General features: G+C 37.5%; 1 protein-coding gene across 8 annotated transcripts in view; it reads left to right on the top strand.

Moving 5' to 3' along the window:
- Positions 1 to 21,452, top strand: part of DOCK10 (dedicator of cytokinesis 10) — a 269,317-nt gene that overhangs the window by 136,840 nt on the left and 111,025 nt on the right. For all 8 annotated transcript variants that reach the window (XM_059393595.1, XM_059393597.1, XM_059393600.1 and 5 more), the window contains exon 4: positions 16,391 to 16,473. In XM_059393595.1, the coding sequence (XP_059249578.1) occupies positions 16,391 to 16,473 (83 nt within the window). The remainder of the gene's footprint in view (positions 1 to 16,390; positions 16,474 to 21,452) is intronic.

Below are 21,452 nucleotides of genomic sequence, written 5' to 3'. Positions count from 1 at the left end.
CTAAATGTCCTTATCTTAATAGTTCTTTTGTAATTTTAGTGGTTTTTTTTTCATTTTTACTTTATTTTTTTGCAGATAGAAAGACACCATTTATGGTTCTTCTTTGATTTTTTAAGTGTGTATGGTATCATCTGCAAACAATTAAAATTTTCTTTGTTCTTGCCTTGTTTTATTATCTGATATCTCTGAAACAATGTTGAATAATAATGCTCATATTGGACATCCTGTCTTAATTTTGATTTTAGAGGGAGGCCTTTAGCATCTTTGATGTTTTAAGAAACTTGGTGTTATGACAGTTCCTGGCATAAAAAAATTGTCTAAGAAGGATCTTTCCTGGTCTCTTTAAGTGCTTCTAAAGATTGTCTTCCCTATAGTATGAAATTTATATGCAGTCTTCTGATATAATAGCTTTATCACTTGAATTTAGCTCTGTAATAAAATTAATAGGTTTCTGTCCTGTGGATTCATATTTGTATTTCTGGTATAAACTTCCTTGTTCAAATTGTATTATTACCTTAATACTTTACTGAATTCAAATTGCTAATATTTTATTTCATACTTTTGCATTTATATTCATGAGTGAAATTAGCTCTAATTTTCTTTCCTCACCTTGGTATTAAACCAATGCTAGCTTTAAAAATCTGCGACACTCTCCAAATTTTTCTATCTTCTGGAATAAACAAATAAATCAGTGAAATGAAAGACAGTATCTAGAAACATATCCAAATACATAGCCAAATAAATATGTAATTATTAAAATAAATATGTAAATTATGTAATAAATTACATAATAAATGACTAACATGGCATTTCAAATTCTCAAATATCTCTCAGGGATAGATAATTTCATGAACACCACTTGGTTATTCATTCTGGATGAAAATAAAGTTAAGGTTCTATCTCACACTAATACAAAAATTAACATCAGGTCAATAAAAACAGTTTAAATTTTAAAAACAAAAATATTAAAACTATAGGAGAACATTTTTAATCAGAAATTTAGGGGAAATGTACAGATTTAAGAAAATAAAATTCTTTCATTTTAATTTTTATACAATTAAAAGTGCCATAAATAAAGCCACAAGAAAATATTTATTTTTTTAAAGATTCTATTTCTCTATTTGACAGACAAAGATCACAAGTAGGCAGAAAGGCAGGCAGAAAAAAATAGAGTACATCTTAAAATGCTGCTAGAATTGGAGGTAACCCAAGTGTCTCTCTTAAAATTGTCTCCAAAAGTTAAAATCCAATTTTATTCTTTAAATCACTCATTAGTTGCCTTAAAGATGACATCAGATTTTATTATTATTACTATTTTACTTTGACAGTGAAGATATGCAGAATGATCAAAATCCCCTATTACTTTGGTTTACGATTCCACTTGCTGGCCTTGTCTGTTCATCATAGAAGCCAATTAAGTTCATCTGATATAGGCCATTCATCACCACTTGTAATAGAACTACTGTGGATTTATAAACATTTCCACAATTTTAGGAAATTTTCATTTCATGGTCTTTTTACCTCTTTCTGTGTACACTGGGTATTTGTCTATTTCTAGGTTTTCAGCAGTCTGCTTTAGGCTGTGAAAAATCACTCACATGAACCAGGGGTTCTTAGTGGTCTGCTGTGGGTCTCTGGTACCTGAGGCTCGGAGACCTTGGATTTCATGGCCAACCTGCTGCAGCCCTTGGCTCTTCACACTTGCTTGTTTTATTATCTGGCATGCCTTCAAGGTGGGGCCAATCAGCTCAAATCCTGAATCTCAAGATGGATTCAGAAAGCCTATCCCCAGTCTCTGCATCTAATCATGGTGTCCAGTTTAGCTACTTTCCCAAGGAAAGGACAACCAACCTGAAAAGAAGACCAGTACAACACTGGAGACCTCTGAAGATATTCTAGGTGTTCTTAGAGGTCTTTAGTTCCATTTTACTTTCATGAATTTCTGTACCACAACTTCCAACGGCCGGCATGACCCCTGTCTTTCTTGTAGTTTTCTGAGAATGTCAACTTTGGGGGAGAAGAGATTGGCCCCCAAATTTGCCTTTGTTTTGTTATTTCTCCCGGCGCAAAGGTTCTCCCCTTTACCTTTGTTCCTACCTTTCAGCTGTTTGCAGCCTGCGGTTATTTCTGCTTTTCTCACTTCTACCCTCGGCCTCTCCTTTCTCCCAAGAACTGCTCCAAGGAGAAGTCAAGTACAGTGTCTTTTACCTTCGTTCCCAGATATCTGCCCAACTTTTCTGTTGCAAGTTTCAGGACCGAACATGTGTCTGGGCAACATGAATGAACCTCACGCTTTTCTCAACTGCATGGATCTAAAGTAGAAAGAGGAAAAGAAGAGAAAGAAGAGGAAGCCTGGGAAGAAATTATCTCTTCCCTGCTAATTTTTCTCCATCACTACCTGTGAGAACTGCCCCAGTTTGCTTGGTTTTAAGGATGGAAATAAAGGAAAGCCTGTACTTCCCGGATAGGAAGAAGACAAACTCCAGCTACAAATATCATGTGATAATAATAGACCATGAGTAGTCAAGCCTGGAGACAGCAAATAAAAAGAAATGGCCACCAGAGAGCTGGGTTAAGACTGAGGAATTATGCTGGCAAGAAGTCTTGATCCCCGTAGATAATAGCAGCTAACCTTTATCGACGACTTCCTTTGTGCCAGATACACTTCTAAGCTCTGTACTTGCAGTGATTATAAACATATGTTGTTGTAGCAGCAGCAATTTGTAACGACGACGGAATTTTTATAGAAAGATTAAGCAAATATTCAGCATCACAGAGCTGGGACAGATCCAGCATCCCTACCCTTGCCATGCAGCCACAGTGGCCTCTGGCCTCTTAACCAGGATGCTAAGTGCCCAGAAGATGCTTTACAACAGCTTCCCTCTGGAAGGACTACGCCCCTCAGTCCCCTTCCTGACAGGCCCACTCATTTTGGCCAGGTAACTCTGATGCCTATAGTTAATGGCTCACACTTCGAGAAACGCTGGTTGGATTTTTGAAACTGGATTAAGCCAGCACTGAAATGAATTCATTGATGTTTTGTAGAAACACGTGTTTCCCTTACAGCCTCTGCTTCATTGCACTCAGCAACCTTTGTGGTCCTCTCTGCACTAAGTGCCCTGTGGCTCCCCACGGGGTGGCGAGGACAAATACTGTGGTTGCTAGGCAGCAAACGGGCATGAATCTAATTTGAACACATCCAGTTCAATACTAATTTTGAATTATCTCTCACTTCGCTCTACCTTGACAATTCTCAGCGTCTTTTGAAAGGCAGCGAGCATTCTTTTCTTTTTTTAATCTGGAATGACTTCATATTTTTAATAGGAGTTTAAATAAAATGAACAGTCTGTCCCTTTTCTGTTTTATCTGTTATTAATTCTCTTCCTTGTCAATTCAATAGAAGTCTAAATATTCCCCAACAAGGTTTATTTCACTAAAGCACTTCACAAAGCTATGATAAATAATCATCAAGCCATCAGTGAACATGGTACATATATGTATACTTTGATATCACATTCTGTGTGATAGGTCTTACTACCTCACTTTACAACCTAGAACACAAGTTCTAGGTTGATTGATTAACTTGTCCCACTTCACACAGAGCCATAATTAAGGCCCTGGTCTCTCTGACCCCCAAGCTCCATGTCCTTACCAATTTGGTTATCTCTGACCCCTTTGAGAAATTCCTTTAAACCACTCATTTAACAGTCTGACCTGATGAGGATATTTTCACTGTTCACAAATGTCCTTCATTTTGATAAACATTTAACTTTCCTGCCTCAGTTTCTTTATCTTTAAATAAGCATATGAATAATTCCAATATTGTGTTTCTAAAAATAAATATAGCAATGATATGAAAACACTTGGAGAATAACAAGTGGGGAGCAGCGTCTTTATCAGATTCTCATAAGTGGCTTAAAATCAACAACTATAACCATTAAAAAAAAAAAATCGGGGCGCCTGGGTGGCTCAGTGGGTTAAGCCGCTGCCTTCGGCTCAGGTCATGATCTCAGGGTCCTGGGATCGAGTCCCACGTCGGGCTCTCTGCTTAGCAGGGAGCCTGCTTCCTCCTCTCTCTGACTGCCTCTCTGCCAGTACTTGTGATCTCTCTCTGTCAAATAAATAAATAAAAAATCTTTAAAAAAAAAAAAAATCATTTCCGTCTTAAAGCAAGCACCACCCCCTCCCACTGGGGATTGGGAGAGCAATTAAAGGGCTCTATAAACAGGATGCAGACTTCTTAAGCAAAACTTCTATGGCAAAGTTTTAATATACACATAAGAATAATATAAAGCCAGTAGCTTAGAAGACTAATTAAAACTAAGCTCTCAGTTGGATCTCTCTTAACAAAGAGAATGAAAGCTGAGAATTGAGAATTGAGATCCTGTGGCCCAATAGGGAGCAATGGTCTAGGGACCACTTCAGCTGAATGACTGAGAGAAATACTGACAAAGTACTTAGCTGTAGCTGGAAAACCCATCTGCTGCAGGAGTAGAATAATGATGAAGTAAGAAGTAAATCACAAATTCAAGAATCCAAGCCCCACTTTGGTCAAGACATATAACACTTGGGGATGTTAAGAGTCATGGAAACATTAAAAGAATAGCAGCAAATATCTATGTCTACATTTATTTGTTTGTTTGTTTGTTTGTTTGTTTGTTTTTGAAGTGTGGAGCCCAGTGCAGGGCTTGAACTTGCAACCCCAAGATCAGGAGCTGAGCTGAGATCAAGAGTTGGGTGCTTAACAGACTGAGCCACCCAGGCACTCCCCATATTTACTTTTATATATGAACACACACATGCATGTGCACACACATGCACACACATACACACACACACAGATTAGGTACTATCCTCATCCAGAAAGTATTAGGTTGTTGGGACAAGGAAAGGTTCAGATTTTAAGTAGGTTCTAGACCAGAAATACTGGCTTCTCTAGGAAGAAAAAAATGATGAAATAAGACCCAAGACTGAACAGGAAATACAAATCAGATTCAAAGCAGATGATAAATGTAAAAATCTCTAAGCTTTGGTAGAAAATCCACACTAAAAACCAACAAAACAAATGGTTGAGATCAGAGAAGAAACCAGTCTCACAGATGCATGGAATGTTCTGCTGAAAGCCAGGTCTGGGGCGCCTGGGTGGCTCAGTTGTTTAAGTGTCTGCGTTTGGCTCAGGTCATGATCCTGGAGTCACGCAATCAAGTCCCATATCAGGCTCCCTGCTTAGTGGGAAGTCTATTTCTTCTTCTGATCCTATTCCCTCTAGTTCTCTCTCTCTCTCTCTCTCAAATAAAATCGGTCTTAAAAAAGAAAAGAAAAGAAATCCAGGTCTGTGGGATGGCCACAGGACACACACACACACACACACACACACACACACACACACAGACTCAGTTCTTAGCTTGCCAATATCCACAGAGATTATCTCAGAAGGGAATATAATGTATAGTATTTCCAATACTTATTTGACCATGAAGAAATTCTGTCCATCTTCCCAAAGTCTTTTAAAAAACATCTTTGAGAAATGCTGATGTGAATCTGAGGGAAGGAGATTATCAGAAACTAGGGACAGAGTACAACTCAACTGAAACAGAATCTTTTAGGTGCTTAAGCGTCTGTCTTCTGCTCAGGTCCTGACGTCAGAGTCCTGGGATTGAGTCCCACCTCTGGGTCCCTGTTGAGGAAGGAGTCTGTCTCTCCCTCTCCCCCTGCTTTGCCCTGCACTGATGCTCGCTCTCTCGCTCTCTCTCTCTCGCTCTCTCTCTCTCTCTCTCCTTCTCTCTATCTGCCCCCATCTCAAATAAATAAGTAAAATCTTAACCAAAAAAAAAAAAGAATCTATTGGGTGAAACTTGACATGCATTTCATTAAGGCAGATGGTGGTGAAGAGAACAGGAATATTAAAGTTCCCAAAAGATCAAATAAGTTATTTCTTTCTTTTCATGGACAAACCTCTTACCATTTGTATGAAAAGTGTCTGAATTTGTCCAGAGGGTAAACTTGGAATGCTAGGACACAATCTCAAATATACCCCACATATCATTGTTCTATGGACTAGGCTTCATACAGCAAATCACAAGTATATACAAGGTTAATTTCCAAGTTTGTAGTAAATAATAATGTTCATAAAGTTCAGAATAGCACCTTTTCCAGCCTTAAAATTTCTCCTCTCAACCCCTTACCTAATTATTGAATTATTATTTTTTTCTTGTCTGAGAAGTAAATGTGAACTCAGTGGCTTAAACAAGCTCCTCCTTTAGAGTTCAGTTGGGTGAAGCTGGTTACTCTGTCTTTACAAAGGGTTAAATTCTTCACATAAAACATTCCTCTCCCACTGATTCATGCTGTTACTATGGATCCCATACAAAGTGTCTGCCGTGAAAGGCCTTGTCCACTGCATGAAAGACTGGACTGGGCTTATTATTCAACAAGATAGCACTTACTAAGTTGTTGATACCGAATGGACATAACACAGTCCTCGAATTTAAGGAGCTCACCACGAGGCAAGAAATAACAGACCCCCCCCCCCATTGGATTTTTCCAATGCAATCTAACGAGGATCCCTGGAGTAGTACCATAAAATAGAGAAACAAGGTCAGGTTGACATGGTAGAAAAAATTAGCCAAAAACACACCAGAGAATGGGTTGGCTTGCTTGTGCAGGGGGATGAATAAGACAGAAGAGAAGCTGGACTCAAAGAAGAGTACTTATTTTAATAGTCCAGCTGGGCTAAAGACCTACACTAACATATGGCAGTGCGATAGTGGTGATAGTAAAGACACGGAATTGAGAGAAGTTAGGGACTGGAAAGAAAGCAAGGAAGAGCAATATGGCAGCGACTACTCCCACATGTCAGCGTGGGGCTATTAGTTGGATAGCTCTGTAGTGATTTAAATAAGACGCTCAGAAGAAAGTAGAGATGGCTCAAGCAGGAAAGGATGAAGCAAATGAGATAATGTCACTGGCAAACATGCATGTAGAGACAGAGATGCCCCGGAGGAAGAGAAATAGGTAGGTCTCAATGTAGGGGGAAAGAAAGGAGGGGAGGGCCGTTGCTCTGCACTTGAAAAGTAGAAGCTTTGAGCCTGCAACAGTTTACCAGGAATGCCATGGGGACTTGTCTGGAGCTGACAAGGTCCAGCTTGGGCTAGGTCCTTGGGCTGGGAAGGTCCTTGGGCTACACTCCCATGCAGGGCACTGGTAACGAGGACCCTGCTTAGGAGGTGGAGATGGAGTGGACAGGGAGATGAAGAAAGTAAGAGGAAATTGATTTCTCAGAATTAAAAAGGAGTCCATAGCAAGCATGAGTCAATGACATAAAATGCCAAAAAGTATCATAAAAGAGAGGACTCACTGGACTTGGCAGTTCTTTTTTTTTTTTTAATGCTATTCTAATTTAATTAATTAACATATAGTATATTATTAGTTTTAGAGTTCGAGTTCAGTGATTCATCAGTTGTGTTCAACACCCCAGTGCTCACCACATCACATGCCCTCCCTAATGCCTGTCACCCAGTTACCCCATCCCCCACCATGTCCCCTCAGCCTGTTTCCTATAGTCAAGAGTCTCCCATGGTTTGTCTCCCTCTCTGATTTCATCTTATTTTATTATCCCCTCCTTTCACCTATGATCCTCTGTTTTGTTTTTTAAAGTCCACATATGAGTGGAATCATATGATAATTCTTTGTCTGACTTATTTCACTTAGCATAATATCTTCTAGTTCCATCCATGTCATTGCCAATGGCAAGATTTCTTTTTGTAATGGCTGAGTAATATTCCATTGTGTGTGTGTACGTAGCTAGATACATAGGTAGATAGATTGATAGATAGATAGCACATCTTCTTTATTCATTCATCTGTCTATGGACAGCTGGGCTCTTTCCATGACTTGGCTATTGTGGACATTGCTGCTATAGACATTGGGGTGCAGGTGGCCCTTCGGATCATTACATTTGTATCTTTGTGGTAAGTACCTAGTAGTGCAATTGCTGGATTGTAGGGTAGCTCTCATAGGCTGTTCTTTAACAGAACATTTTCAGAGGCTGTGAGAGCAACCTGATTACAGTGGGTTAAACTCTGAAAAGATGCGTTATCTTATCAAAGGTGTTAGTACATTGTTATCTCTTTATCTACAAAGCACCTTGAGAGTAAATCCAATAAAAGTACTTGAACTCTTCAGTCAAAATACTCTATGCATACTAAAGTTAAAGATAGCTCAGTAGGCTGTTCCATTATATAATAAAATAGTGCTTGATTTGTTAAGGGAAATTTTATAATTAAATTTTATAATTAAAAATTATAAATTTTTAAATTTTATAATTTTATAATTAAATTGTAAATTTATAATTATAATTTATATTATAAATTATATTTAATATATCTGTTAAAATTAAATTTATATAAATTTATTTATTTATTTAATAATAAATTATAAATTAAATAGAAATTTATTCATGTATAAATTATATAATTTATGCACATATAAAATATAAATGTTAAAATATAAATTTATTTATTTAAAAAATTAATTTTATAAGTTAATTTATAAATTAAAATTAAATTAAATTTGTAATTATAAATTTATAGTTAAAAAATAATACTATCAAATGAGTATAATATCGAGAAAGAAATTTCTTCCTCTGAGGCACCTCTTCTTCCTTTTCCACCATTGGGACCCAGATAGATAGCATTCAACTAATTCAAGATAAAATTATAAATATTCAAGGTAGAAGTTGTATCCTATTGAGAAGAAAAGAAGATATTAAAGAATTTGGATCCCAGACATGGGAAAGAAAATTATGGGGAGAGTTGGATTGGCTATGATTTAAAATGTAATTTATACTGCCCATTTTTTGTTAACTAAAAGAAACATATCTAACTAGAATGAAATGTATCCTGTTTCAAAAAAATAAGGAATTCCATTTCTCACTTTTATAATTAAAATAATTTTATGTGCTTCATGTTTAATTTTGAACTGCATGTTATGGGCATTGATAAAGAAACCATTCTTATAGTCAAAGTGCCTTTGTACTTTATGCAAACTGTTTGAATCTCGTATGTAGGATAAGATGCACTCAAACTTACCCCGAAATAAGAATAAGTGTTTTAATAATGATTTTGGGCTTTTTTTCTTTTTTAACAGTACAAATTAAGTAAAAATGAATGCTGTTTTCTGATTCTGAATCATTAGGCAGCAAAGGGAATGATTCTAATGCATTCATTCACTTTCCACCAGAGCACAGTAAGCATGATTTCCTCACTGTTGAACAACTCCTTTGATAAAGCATCAGAACTACCTGCACAGTTTTAATTACTGAAAACTATCGGGGAAAATGTAACTAAAAAAAAAAATCTCCAGATTAGAAAAAAGCCATAATCCTTTTTTTTCTTTTTTGTTTTTTTAAGATTTTATTTACTTATTTGATAAAGAGAGAGACGACAAGAGAGGGAATACAAGCAGAGGGAGTGGGAGAGGGAGAAGCAGGCTCCCCTTCTAAGCAGGGAGCCCGATGTGGGGCTCAATCCCAGGACCCTGGGATCATGACCTGAGCTGAAGGAAGATGCCTAACGACTGAGCCACCAGGCACTTCTATAATCCTTTCTTAATAAAATTAGTATGAATAAAAAAAATGTTGTTTCTGTATTGAAGAATGGGGTCCTTAGTTCACTGTAAGTCTTTGTTGGAGGTTACGGGACTTTTCATTTTGTCTGTGCCTTTTAAAAGTGAATTTACAAGTTAAGCTCTATTTATTTTGCAACTTCAAGTAATGGGAAAATGAGATCAAAATCTATTACTGTCCTATATTGGACCTAATCTTATTTATGTATAATACTTTTGTTTCTGTCATGGTCAGGGCAAAATGGATCACCCATTTTTTTTTTTTTTACACTGCGTGGATAAAACTAAAGATACTAAACATGCAAAAGTTGATAAAAGTAAATTCAAATGCATTTATTTTTTAGTAGCATTGGGATAAAATGTATAGAAAACCCTGATGAAAACAAAATAAGTTTAAAGACCTTGAAGAAATTTATTGTCTTACTGTCTCATCACCAAAATCCCTAGAATAATAGTCTAGCTTCCAAATATAAAAATCTCTCCTGGTTCTAAATTGGCTTCCTCTTCTACAATAAAAATCATTCCATAATGTTGAGTGACAAGTGGATAGAAACACAGAAGTACAAGTCTGAAACCCTGGCATATAAAAATGTTTAAAATGAACCCATTTTAAGTTTGAACCTAAAAATTCCAATCACATTGAATTACAACCCAGATTTCATGCCTTACATGAAAAGAATGAATCTGATCATAATATTACAAAGGTTTTTAGTACTATCCATTATTCATGTCTTGACAAATTTCTTGTGAGATCTCGCTGGGAAATTAGAATATATGTTCCCAGTTCAGGCATAGGTATGATTTATGAAAGTTCAATTTTACAGTTTGCTCAACTGCCTTAATACAACACAGTTTAAAAAAACAAACCAAGTATTTTGATTCGCTTCCAATTTAGATAACAATTTAGGCTGCTCTATAATTCAAAGTAACATAATAGCTGAGAAATGATTCTCATTTATTTTGGCATTTGATAGGACATTCTGTTTTACATTGTACATGTATATTTATATCCATAGTAACACTGTCTAGTATCAAGCAATATTTTTAAACTCCAGACCCAAAACCCATTATTGTTTGGATTGTACCATGATTTCTGAAACTGAGTCATATCTATATTTACATCGCTTATTTTTGTCCAAACATATTTCCTTCTTTCCCAAGACTGTAGTATAAGTGTTAAAAAAAATCATCGTGTTCTACTTATTTTTGTACAGCAAAAATTAATTATTTCCTCTTAAAGGAATACATAGATGTGATCCAATTAAAGAAAAAAAATACTTTCAGTGCCTTTTCTCTTTTTTTCTAAAATATCAACATATTGAATGACCCCATGTCCTGGTTGCAGGAATAGTCTTGTGTTCTACCTGTGAGCCTGACTAATAGCTCCTTCTCTCATTTTGTAGTGTCTCAGTGTGGACAATAAATTATCCAGCCACTCTTTCAGTACATAATTTGCCTAAATTCACATAATTTCATGATGTTACATTTTCAACATTTATACAATAAGAATAATTACTTCTAAATTTAATAAAGACTGGCATGAATGTGAAATTACCACCATCATTTTACAAATACAGAATTAATCCCAGTGGTGACTCAGGTTCAAAACTAATACTTTTTGTGGTTACATACATCTTTCTGGCAAGATACTGGCCGTGTGATTAAATAAACCTCTATCTCCAGAAAGAAAAAGAATTCGGCATCTGAAAAGCCATTTATTACCTGCTTATTCCTCTATAGCCAGAATCTAATAATCAGCCCTTTTAAGAGATGGACAAATTATGTTGCCAAACCCAAATTGCTATTTGAGGTAAGTAACATGATTTGAATTGATTCTGATGATTCTCTAAAGAGAAGAGGAAAGGAAAAATTGAAATATTTTCTTTATAGTATTTTAGGGTGTCCTTTACAATTGCTCAATCTTTTCTAAAGTATTTAGATTTTTAGAACTTTCACAGTGTCATGTTTAGTTGTTTCTAAAAGAAAAAAGGATATAGGTAATACATTCGTTCAAACAAATATTGAACGTCCACTATAAATAAAAATGCCATGCTAGAGATGATACGTCCCCTGGTCTTTCAGCTGGAGGGTAACCTCAATTACTAGAGCTCACAGTACAAAGTCAGGACCTTGATGCTTTCAGTTCACAGACAACCCCATCGCCACTCCAGTGGAATGATGGATTTGGGAGCCTCATGAAGAGTATGATTCAGTGGATCTCATGTGTGACCCAGGAATCTGCATTTTAATTAACAATCCCTAATAACTAATGAACACAATGCACTTTAGGAAGCATTATCGTAATGGCATAAAAGCCTTCGAGCATGTTGACCTAGCTCAGCTTTTTTGTGTCTGAACGCATAACAGCAGAGATAGCAAGCATAAAAGCTGAACAGGCAAACATAATAAATTAATAAAATGTGAATTGGGGCATTGCTGTTTAGAAAAATTTACCAGCTCAGCACACATTTGCCGGATATTCAGTCTTCCTCTTTGAAGTAGGTGTTGGCAGTCTGCAAGGATAAGGAGTTGGCATTTTGAAACCCGTGTCGTGGGCTAGGGAGTTAGTAAAGGGGAAATGGAACACTTGCTGTAACAAGCAGAGTGGTAGCCTGGAACTTTGAATTTGCAACAGGTCCTTTCAGCTTAGTTTTTGGACAAAGAGGGGTTGTAGTCATGATTAAAATAGTTCTTAATGAGAATGACTGTTTGGGCTGGAACAAAGAATAGAGAATAATTTTCTATGCATAACATTTCCAAAATGCCATTACTATGCAGGAGAAACATTTATGTGTTTGTAAAATGCACTAGCTGTCTCAGAATCCAAGAAATCACAGAATTAGAAGGATTTTTAAGGATCATCTACTCCACCCTCTCCCAGTCTTCATCTGCCCACCATCAGATATGTGAAACATAGCAAATAAATTCAGAAGGAATTTGGTTAAAGCAGACTTCTTTGATAATCAGAGTTAATATATCTCTCCAAAACTGTACATCATAGATCAAGAAAAACTAGATGCTTTATCAACTCTTGTGAATGTGAATTTTACACTGAGTCAAACATGCTGGGAAAACTGGTTATTTTCAAAGCAAGTATTTATTAAGTACTTAACCTATGTTAGATGCTTTATGGGAAGTTTCTTATTAGATCCTTATGAAGTTGGTATTATTTAGGCAGATAAAGAAATTGAGAGATACTAAGTTACTTAATTGAAATCCCACAGCTAACACCAAAATGCAAAACCAGGTCTGTCTGATTCCAAGACAGAAGCAAAAATGCCACACAAACATCTGGAATGATGGTCCACATGTGCCTACAATTCTATCTTGTGTAGGACCTTTGGCAATGATCTGAGCCTCTCCTTGCCTCTGTGATTTATAAAATAGATATAAAATCTCATAGTGATCTCATTAAAATCCTATGTAAAGGGGCACCTGGGTGGCTCAGTGGGTTAGAGCCTCTGCCTTTGGCTCAGGTCATGGGATCGAGCCCCACCTTGGGGTCCCTGCTCAGGCGGAAGCCTGCTTCCTCCTCTCTCTCTGCCTGCTTCTCTGCCTACTTGTGATCTCTCTGTCAAATAAATAAAGTCTTTAAAAAAAAAAATCCTATGTAAAGCACCTAACACCTAATAGTGTGGAATCTAACCATTGGGTGCCACTCCAAACCAGAAAACAAGTACTTCTTTGCTACTATAGTAATATAAGAAAGTTCCACATTCATTTGGGGTTGGTGGGATTCAGGACATACATATCTCAGATTCAGTTAAGCCTGTGACACATTGTGTATCATGGTGACACATTATCATGTGAAATACACATGAAATATACATGTTTATGGGAACTAAACATAGATACTTTCAGTGGTAAGAAAGGGTAATGAGTAAACCAGTGCATCTTTGTCCCATTAAAATCTTCCGATTAGGGAGGGTAGAGATGGATATTATGGGACAGAGATTTCTCAATCCAATCTAATATTCTGGTTGTTCACTAGCTAAATCTGAGATCCTAATAAATGAAATGATTTGACCAAAAGTCACGTTGAAAGTCAATATTAGTAGTTTAGTTCCAGAACAAAAAGAAAGCTGTGTAAATCCCGGTTCAGAGCTGTACCATCAATTTACCTTTTTCTTATAACAAATGCACTTTGTTTGGGCAGGTTTGTTTGTTTGTTTGTTTGTTTGTTTGTTTTTACCAAGAATCCTTAAAATACTTTGAGCACTCTATCCTAAGAAAATAACCACAAATGGGTCAGACTTGGGAGAGGATAGGAAGACCAACTGCATGAACAAATACTCTGAATACTTGTGTTTTTTTTTTAATTTTCATTTTTTATGAAAGACTCATTTTTATTTTAAAAAACCGCATATTTTCTACAATGGCACAAAATTTGTAGAGCTATAATAACCATCTCACTCTGTCCTGTTTTGGAAGACTTTCCTCAAATGCTAACATCTCTGCAGTACCCACCCTAAACATTCTATTAAATTGTCCCCCTTCCCCAATTCTATCTGTACCCCGTTCTGCTTTTTTTCACATGACAGTTGCCATTTTCCAACACATACACAATTTACTTATTTTGTGTTTATTGACCAGCTCTTCACAAGGCATAAGTTTCAAAAGAGCATGCCTTTTTTTCCCTTGTTCACCGATGTATTCACATCACCTGGAACAGCCTAGTAAGCGTTCAGTGATGTTTGCTGAATGAATGAATGACCTCCCAAACTAGGAGACTGGACTAGTAAATTTGGATACGATATTTTATTATACCTATTTAAAATGGTCATAAAATTTAGAAAGCCAATGTAAAAATATATAGAATATGCCATTAAGTGAATTTAAAAAAACAACATTCAAGTTCAAATATACACTCAGAGGGGGACCAGGTAAAACTATATACCAGAAAAAAAAGTTTGAAAGGGAATGCAAAAAAGGAGTAGGTTTTATGCTTTTTGTTTTCCTTTTCTAAATATATTTTGTTGCATTTGGGAGCTATCGCCAGGAATAGGGAAAAGGCAGTAAGAGGAAAAAGAAATGTGATCATGAATGCTCTGTCCCCATGACCGTGGGATGCCTCATGCCCATATGCTCCTTGCCTGAATCCTTGGCATCTTTATCTAAATGAAGATAGAACTTTTTAGCCAAGGAGCCTATCAGGGCTTAATTTTCCTCTTCTTTCCAGAAACATGCGATTTGCAGAATTGGCTCAGGAATCGCAAGTTAAGTGATTTCATTTTAGCCACATAGGTTTAGCTAAATGTTCCCTTTCCCCTCTCCCACCCCCATCTCCTGAATTCCCCTTGCAGTTATCCACGTCCATTTGTCTTGCTGCTTTTCTCCACTACTCTCTACAACGTTCTCCTACTCCAGTCTTGGTCCCAGGTTCATGCCTTGTTTAGCCCCTATCCCCCATTTGCGGGTGCTTCCCGGAACAAATAAAGTCATGGCACCGAGAAAGTTCGAGGCCAGAGAAGTCCAGAGCTGCTGAGGACACCCAACTACTCTCCCCTCGCCCTGCCTTTCTCTGCCTCTTGAGCCAGTTGCCTGCACCCAGTGCTCTCCATCAACCTTTCTGCCGCAACTTCAGGGCCCTTCTCTCCCACTTTCTGTTTCTACAAAGACAGTGACAGTGTTTCCTTTGCTTGTAGCACTTCCACACCCCAAGTGTTTTCTCTCATGCATAACTCCTTGCCTGTCCCCTTCCTGGGCCCAAGAACCATAGATCTTTATTTCTCACATTGCGGGAGACATTGTTCCTCATTTTCTCCACTGGAGGAGACAAGATCTCGTTGTAATCGTCATGTCAGCTGCTGAATCCCCAGGTTCATGTAGTTTTAGAATCAAAAGGAATCTTAAAAGCCACCTAGGGAGGGGTGCCTGGGTGGCTCAGTGGCTTAAGGATCTGATTTTTGATTCCAGTTCAGGTCATGATTACAGGGTCATGAGATCCAGCCCCACTTGGGGCTCCATGCTGGGTGTGGAGTCTGCTTAAGATTCTCTACCTACCACTCCGTCTGCCCCCCCCCCACCCCTCTACCCCTCACCCCCCTTACCTCTCCACCTCAAGCATGTTCTCAAAAAAAAAAAAAGGACACCTAGTGAAACCCCCATTACTATGGTCATTACATTGCTAGGTGCATGGTAGGTATTTGGGAAATATTTGCCATCGGTAAGTACTGGAAAATCATCCATTGACATATCAAGTTTTGATCTTCTTTTTTCATATATATTTATAAAAATCAATGAGTAATCATGGAGAAGGCCAGCCCTGAGAAAACACTGAGGTAAAACTGAAAAACTGATTTCAAATTGACAACACCGCTGACACAGAGAAGAGAAAAGATAAGTTACTGACTCAAGAATGGGCAGAAATGGGCTAAAAGTACAATGAAAAGATTACATAGAAATGTAAGAACTGTTAAATAATGGGAAGTTGCTAAGAAAAGCTGAAAAATGACAGTGCTTGACGTTAGCAATGTATCTGGGATGATTCATGGGGTGATTAAATTAAGCTTTCCTTGATGGCATAAAATAGAATAAATATGTTGAGTAGTTCCTCGTCCAAGAGTCTGGGAAAGGTCCGAGCTCTGTTTCACCTGAAAATACAAAATGGTTATAGTGAGCAAGCCCCTTACCTACCTTAAAATTGCTGACATAGTCACCTTAGTACTACCCCAGAGATTACGAGAACTATATTCGCTGTGCTTTTTGCCAGGGCATCTGATCTTTTTAATGATAATTTTTAATTGTCATTTTTTTTTTCTTTCAGGCTTGTAAATTTTACAGTTCCCAATGGTATGTGGTCAACTACAAATATGAACAGTACTCTGGAGACATCCGACAGTTACCCCGGTAAGAACCTATCAAGAGTATTCCTTGGGTGTTTCCATATACAAAATATGATTTCTGCTTAAGTTCTACCATTGTTTATAAATACATGTGTGTTAATCTAGTGTCCAAGTATATTTCATAAAATTTAAAAATAATTGTGATGATAGAACACTTTATTCAACAACATACAAACATTGTGTTGTATATGCGCAGAATCAATTGTGAGATAGAAATTATTCTTATTTAATTTTTAAACAAAGTCTTACAGTGTCATTATATCACTCTTTTGTGAGCTGTCATTTCAATAGCAGGTGTAACAGGATTAGAAAGGAACAGCTTGGACCAAAACATTTTTCTGACTATATTCTGCATTTAATGTTCAGATTTGCCACTGGTTTCATGTGTTTTCATGCTGTGATATCAAAAGTCATGAAAATAAACAACTTCCACAGAAGTGGTATATGTTTAAGAACAGCAAAAAGGGAAAATAGTTATTTTTTTTTCTGTATTCTGGGGAAAGAAAGTGTTTAGGAGAAGATGTCTTTGTTTTGCACCTGTTCAAATGTCGCCGTCACGGACAAGCTTGCCTGACCTACTCCTGAACTAAAGTAGTCATTTATTCAGGTTCTTTGTCCCCCGGTAAAGCAAAAATCCCCAAAGGGCAGGGACTTTTCTTTGCAGAATCCCCTACAGGCTGAGAGAATTCCTGGCCCATGGTCGGTGTGCAATAACTACTTATTGGATATATAAACTAAGCAAATGGCAAATTTTGAAATACAACGTTCCTGTCTGGGATTGGAGTGGCTCAAGTGAAACTGCAATGAATCGGAATCCCCTAATGCATTGGGTCATCCAACTACAATAACGCAAATAGAGCAGAAAAACACTTAGTCAAAAGGGAAGTTGTTATTAGCCCTTCCGTCAAGTGGATATGTCGAGAAGATACACATTACATCTAACTTTCTAGTGGACACACGGTTTAGATTTGGGCACTATTGGCCCAGATTTCCTCTGCCCCCAGAAACAACTATTCTAGGCTTGGATACTTGGAAAGTCTGCTCTTAACTCCTGAATACAGAATTTGAAGGAGCTACATGGAATAGCTCAAAGAAGGTGCCACCTGAGCTCAAATATGAAGGAACAGGAGCTACCAGCACACGATCTTGGAAAGGAGTCCCAGAGGGAAGAGCAAGGACGGGCACCCTGGCTTGCGAACCAGCATGGTCTCCTGAGCAGAATGGGGAGGCTGGAACTGATGGTTAGAAAAGCTGGAGTAAAACGAAACCGTGGAAGAAGACGAGAGCTGGAAGGTGCTAGAAATGAGCTTGGATTCACTCTCAACACAACAGAAGCCTGGGGAAATTTTAACCTAGTGTGATGCCATCCAGTTTTCTTCTTTAAAAGATCACCTGAGCTACTCTAAGAAAAATGTGATTGTAGCAGTGAGTATACAAAAAGGAAAAAACAAACAAACAAACAAACGCGGAGGGGAAAGGGGCCATTTATTTTTCAGTTGCATTACTAAGAGCAAAACAGTGTTCCTCCAAAATAGCAAAATCTTTTTTTTGCAAACCAGTGAATATTAACTTTAACCAAGTCTCTGAACATCCCTTTAAATTCAGGTCGCTCCTGATAGATAACCTCCTCTAACTTCATGTTGGGAAGGTCCCACCACATGCTAGGCTTTCCTGAGTAATTACTGTATTTGGAATGTCTGCACATTAGTCACACACTTTTTGTAGGCACAACTGAAAAGCAAAGCATTTTTTAACATCGAGACTTCCTCTTTCTAAAAACTGTTAGGAGAAGCGGTTACAGCTTGGAAGCTGAGTCCAAGTGGTTGGAAGACCTTATGTGAATTAAGAGATTGTAGTAAGTGACATTTTACTGCCCTCCTAAGTATATGCCTTCCTGCTGACCTCAGGACTATTGAAATCATTGTTGTTGTTGTTGTTGTTTTTAAGACTTTATTTGTGTATTTGACAGAGAAAGCACAAGCAGGGGGTTAGTGAGAGAGGGAGAAGGAGGCTCCCTATTGAGCAGAGAGCTTGATGCCGAGCTTGATCCCAGGACTCTGGGATCAAGGTTTGTTGAAATCTTCAGTGGCTTTGTCCCCACACACCATGATGACCTCAAGCAAAATAAATAAATGAAAGATTTCACCTTCATGGTATTCATTCTCTATTAAAACAACAGAAGAAACACCTCCCATGACAACACAGCCTAGATATCACCGTCGAATTGGAATTCTCATGGAGCATGAGAAGAAACCTCAGGAGAAATGAGACAAACATAACCGAAATACTGTTGAGAATTTCCCTTAATTGACTAAAGAAAGTGGAAGTCGATACCAAGAAGGGGAAGAATAATATTGCCACAAAATAGGAGATTTTAATGAACTATGTGTATTCAAACTGAAAATAAGAAGTTCCAGAATATTATCCTCACACCTCCCCTGAAATGATGAAGACTGTAACACTGAATAGAAAAATTATTTTCAAAATGATTTTACAAAGCCTAAGCACTCCCTATCAAGGACTACACATATTTAGGTCAGTAGTGGAAACAGATCATTTACTTGGCCTTCGGAGGCTACTAGAAGTAAATCATGTTCATGCCTCCTAGATTAGGATAATTCTCCTATGTCTGCTACCAGTTTAAACTGATCATTTCTTTTTATGAGTTGCTGAGGGTCCAAAATAAAAACTTGCAATTATGGCAGAGTGAAAAGAGAAGCATGTGTTTATATCCCTAATTTTTATTCTTTAAACTTTAAATTATGTTATTATTAATTCTTAAGAACCTCGCTTTTTTAAGTGTCTGTTCATAGGAAGATACTGGAGAGAAATATTATTTCAGGCTAGAGTGTAAAATGTAAGCCTTCACATAAAAAAATCAGCACTGAATTTGGGATTTGCAGGAGACAAGAAAGAAAAAAAAAATACATGATGTCAGAGAAGCCAAGAATATACCATGTGGAAGGGACAATCCTTCAATAAAGGGTGTTGGGAAAACTGGACAGACACGTACAAAAAAATGGAACCAGGCCCTATCTGACACTATCCACAAAAATTAACTCAAAATGGATTAAAGACATGAATATAAGACCTAAAACCATAAAACTCCTAGAAGAAAATATAGGTGGTAAGCTCCTTGACATTCGTCTTGACAAAGAGGTTTTTTGGATCTGACTGCATTCAAGCAAAAATAAACATGTGGGACTACATCAAACTCAAAAACTTCACAGCAGGGGCGCCTGGGTGGCTCAGTGGGTTGAGCCGCTGCCTTCGGCTCAGGTCATGATCTCAGGGTCCTGGGATCGAGTCCCACATCGGGCTCTCTGCTCAGCAGGGAGCCTGCTTCCTCCTCTCTCTCTCTGCCTGCCTCTCTGCCTACTTGTGATCTCTCTCTGTCAAATAAATAAATAAAATCTTTAAAAATAAATAAATAAATAAATAAACAAACTTCACAGCAGCCTGATGATTTACAGACCTGTACCCCTGGGGCAAATAATACATTATATGTTAATAAAAATAACTAAAAAAAAGTCATATCAAAGGAGACCATCAGCATAATGAAAAGGCAATCTACTGAATGGGAGAACATATTTGCAGATCATGTATCAGATAAGGGATTAATATCCAAAATATACAGAAAACTCATACAACTCAATAGCAAAAAATAAAATAATCCAACTAAAAGACAAGCAGAGGACATGAATAGACCTTTTTCCAAGGAAGACAGACAGTGGCCAACCAGTACATGAAGAGTACTCATCATTAGGAAATTCAAGTAATCATCAGGAAAATACAAATCAAAACCACAGTAAAATATCACCCCATATCTATTAGAGTGACTAGTATCAAAAAGACAAGAAATAACAAGTTATAGTGAGGATGTGTCAAAAAGGGAACCCTCATGGACTATTGGTGGGAATGTAAACTGGTGTAGCCATATGCAAAACAGTGTGGAGGTCCCTAAAATATTTAAAAATAGAACTACCATGTGACATAGTAACTCCACTTCTGGGTATTTATCCAAAGAAAATAAAAACACTAATTCAAAAAGATAGGTGCACCCCCATGTTCACTACAGCATTATTTACAATAGCCAAGACATAGAAACAGCCTAAAGATCCATCAATGGATGAATGGACAAATAAAATGTGAGAAAGGTAGTTAGGTAGGTAGATCGATGGGTCAATCACTGAGGTATATGGCCACTATTGTGATCCACAGTTACCAAGAATAAATGCCTGTCCAATTGGTGTTTTGTAAGAAAGAGAAGAATGGGTACATCACGCTGGCAGAAGAGGGCAGAATATGAAGTTTAGAAAGAGAGAGATTAGTGTCAAGGTCAAAGGGAGACTAATAAATAATGAGCATATAGCATAGGACAACCCCTGAGCTCAATGTCAACATTCCAAATACAAGTTTGGTTTTGCTACCTCTCCCTGTTTTTCCTGCACTTTCCTTTATGTTTCCTTGGGATGTTTTGTTAATACTCTCTTCACTGTCCTGCCATTATTTTAAGAATCCTGGAACATTCATGTTTTCTTCTCTGCAGACAGATTACGTGGAGTAACTGCTCTGAAATCAACCTTATGAATCTGCTCTGAATCTCAAGCAATGTGTTGCATCTTGCGGATTGAGAGAGAGAGGGAAGAGTTGTGTTTAGGGACTTTATTTTGCCAAGTGCAAGGAACTACTCTTTGTTCAGGAATGTCAAGATATTGTTAAGGAGAAAAGGGATATTTTGGGGTATGACAGGAAAAATTTCCCACTGGTCTTAAAATAACTCTGTCCTCTGCTACTGGGTCTGTCTTCACATAAACTTGATCTTAACCCAAAGAGGCAGAACAAGTTAACACTAAGGGCAATGGGCCCAGGTATGCTTGAGTATCTTTAAAGCTCTGTAAGAAGGGGAAAGGGGTACAGGTATACCAGCGTCCTTTAGAAGAGAACAATGGCTACAGTCTTGCTTGTTATGCTGATTAAAGC

The sequence above is a fragment of the Mustela nigripes genome, chromosome 3 (assembly GCF_022355385.1).
Source record: "Mustela nigripes isolate SB6536 chromosome 3, MUSNIG.SB6536, whole genome shotgun sequence".
NCBI classification, from domain to species: domain Eukaryota; kingdom Metazoa; phylum Chordata; class Mammalia; order Carnivora; family Mustelidae; genus Mustela; species Mustela nigripes.
The sequence above is the reverse complement of the archived record's forward strand: the minus strand, read 5'-3'. Positions and strand labels throughout refer to the sequence as shown.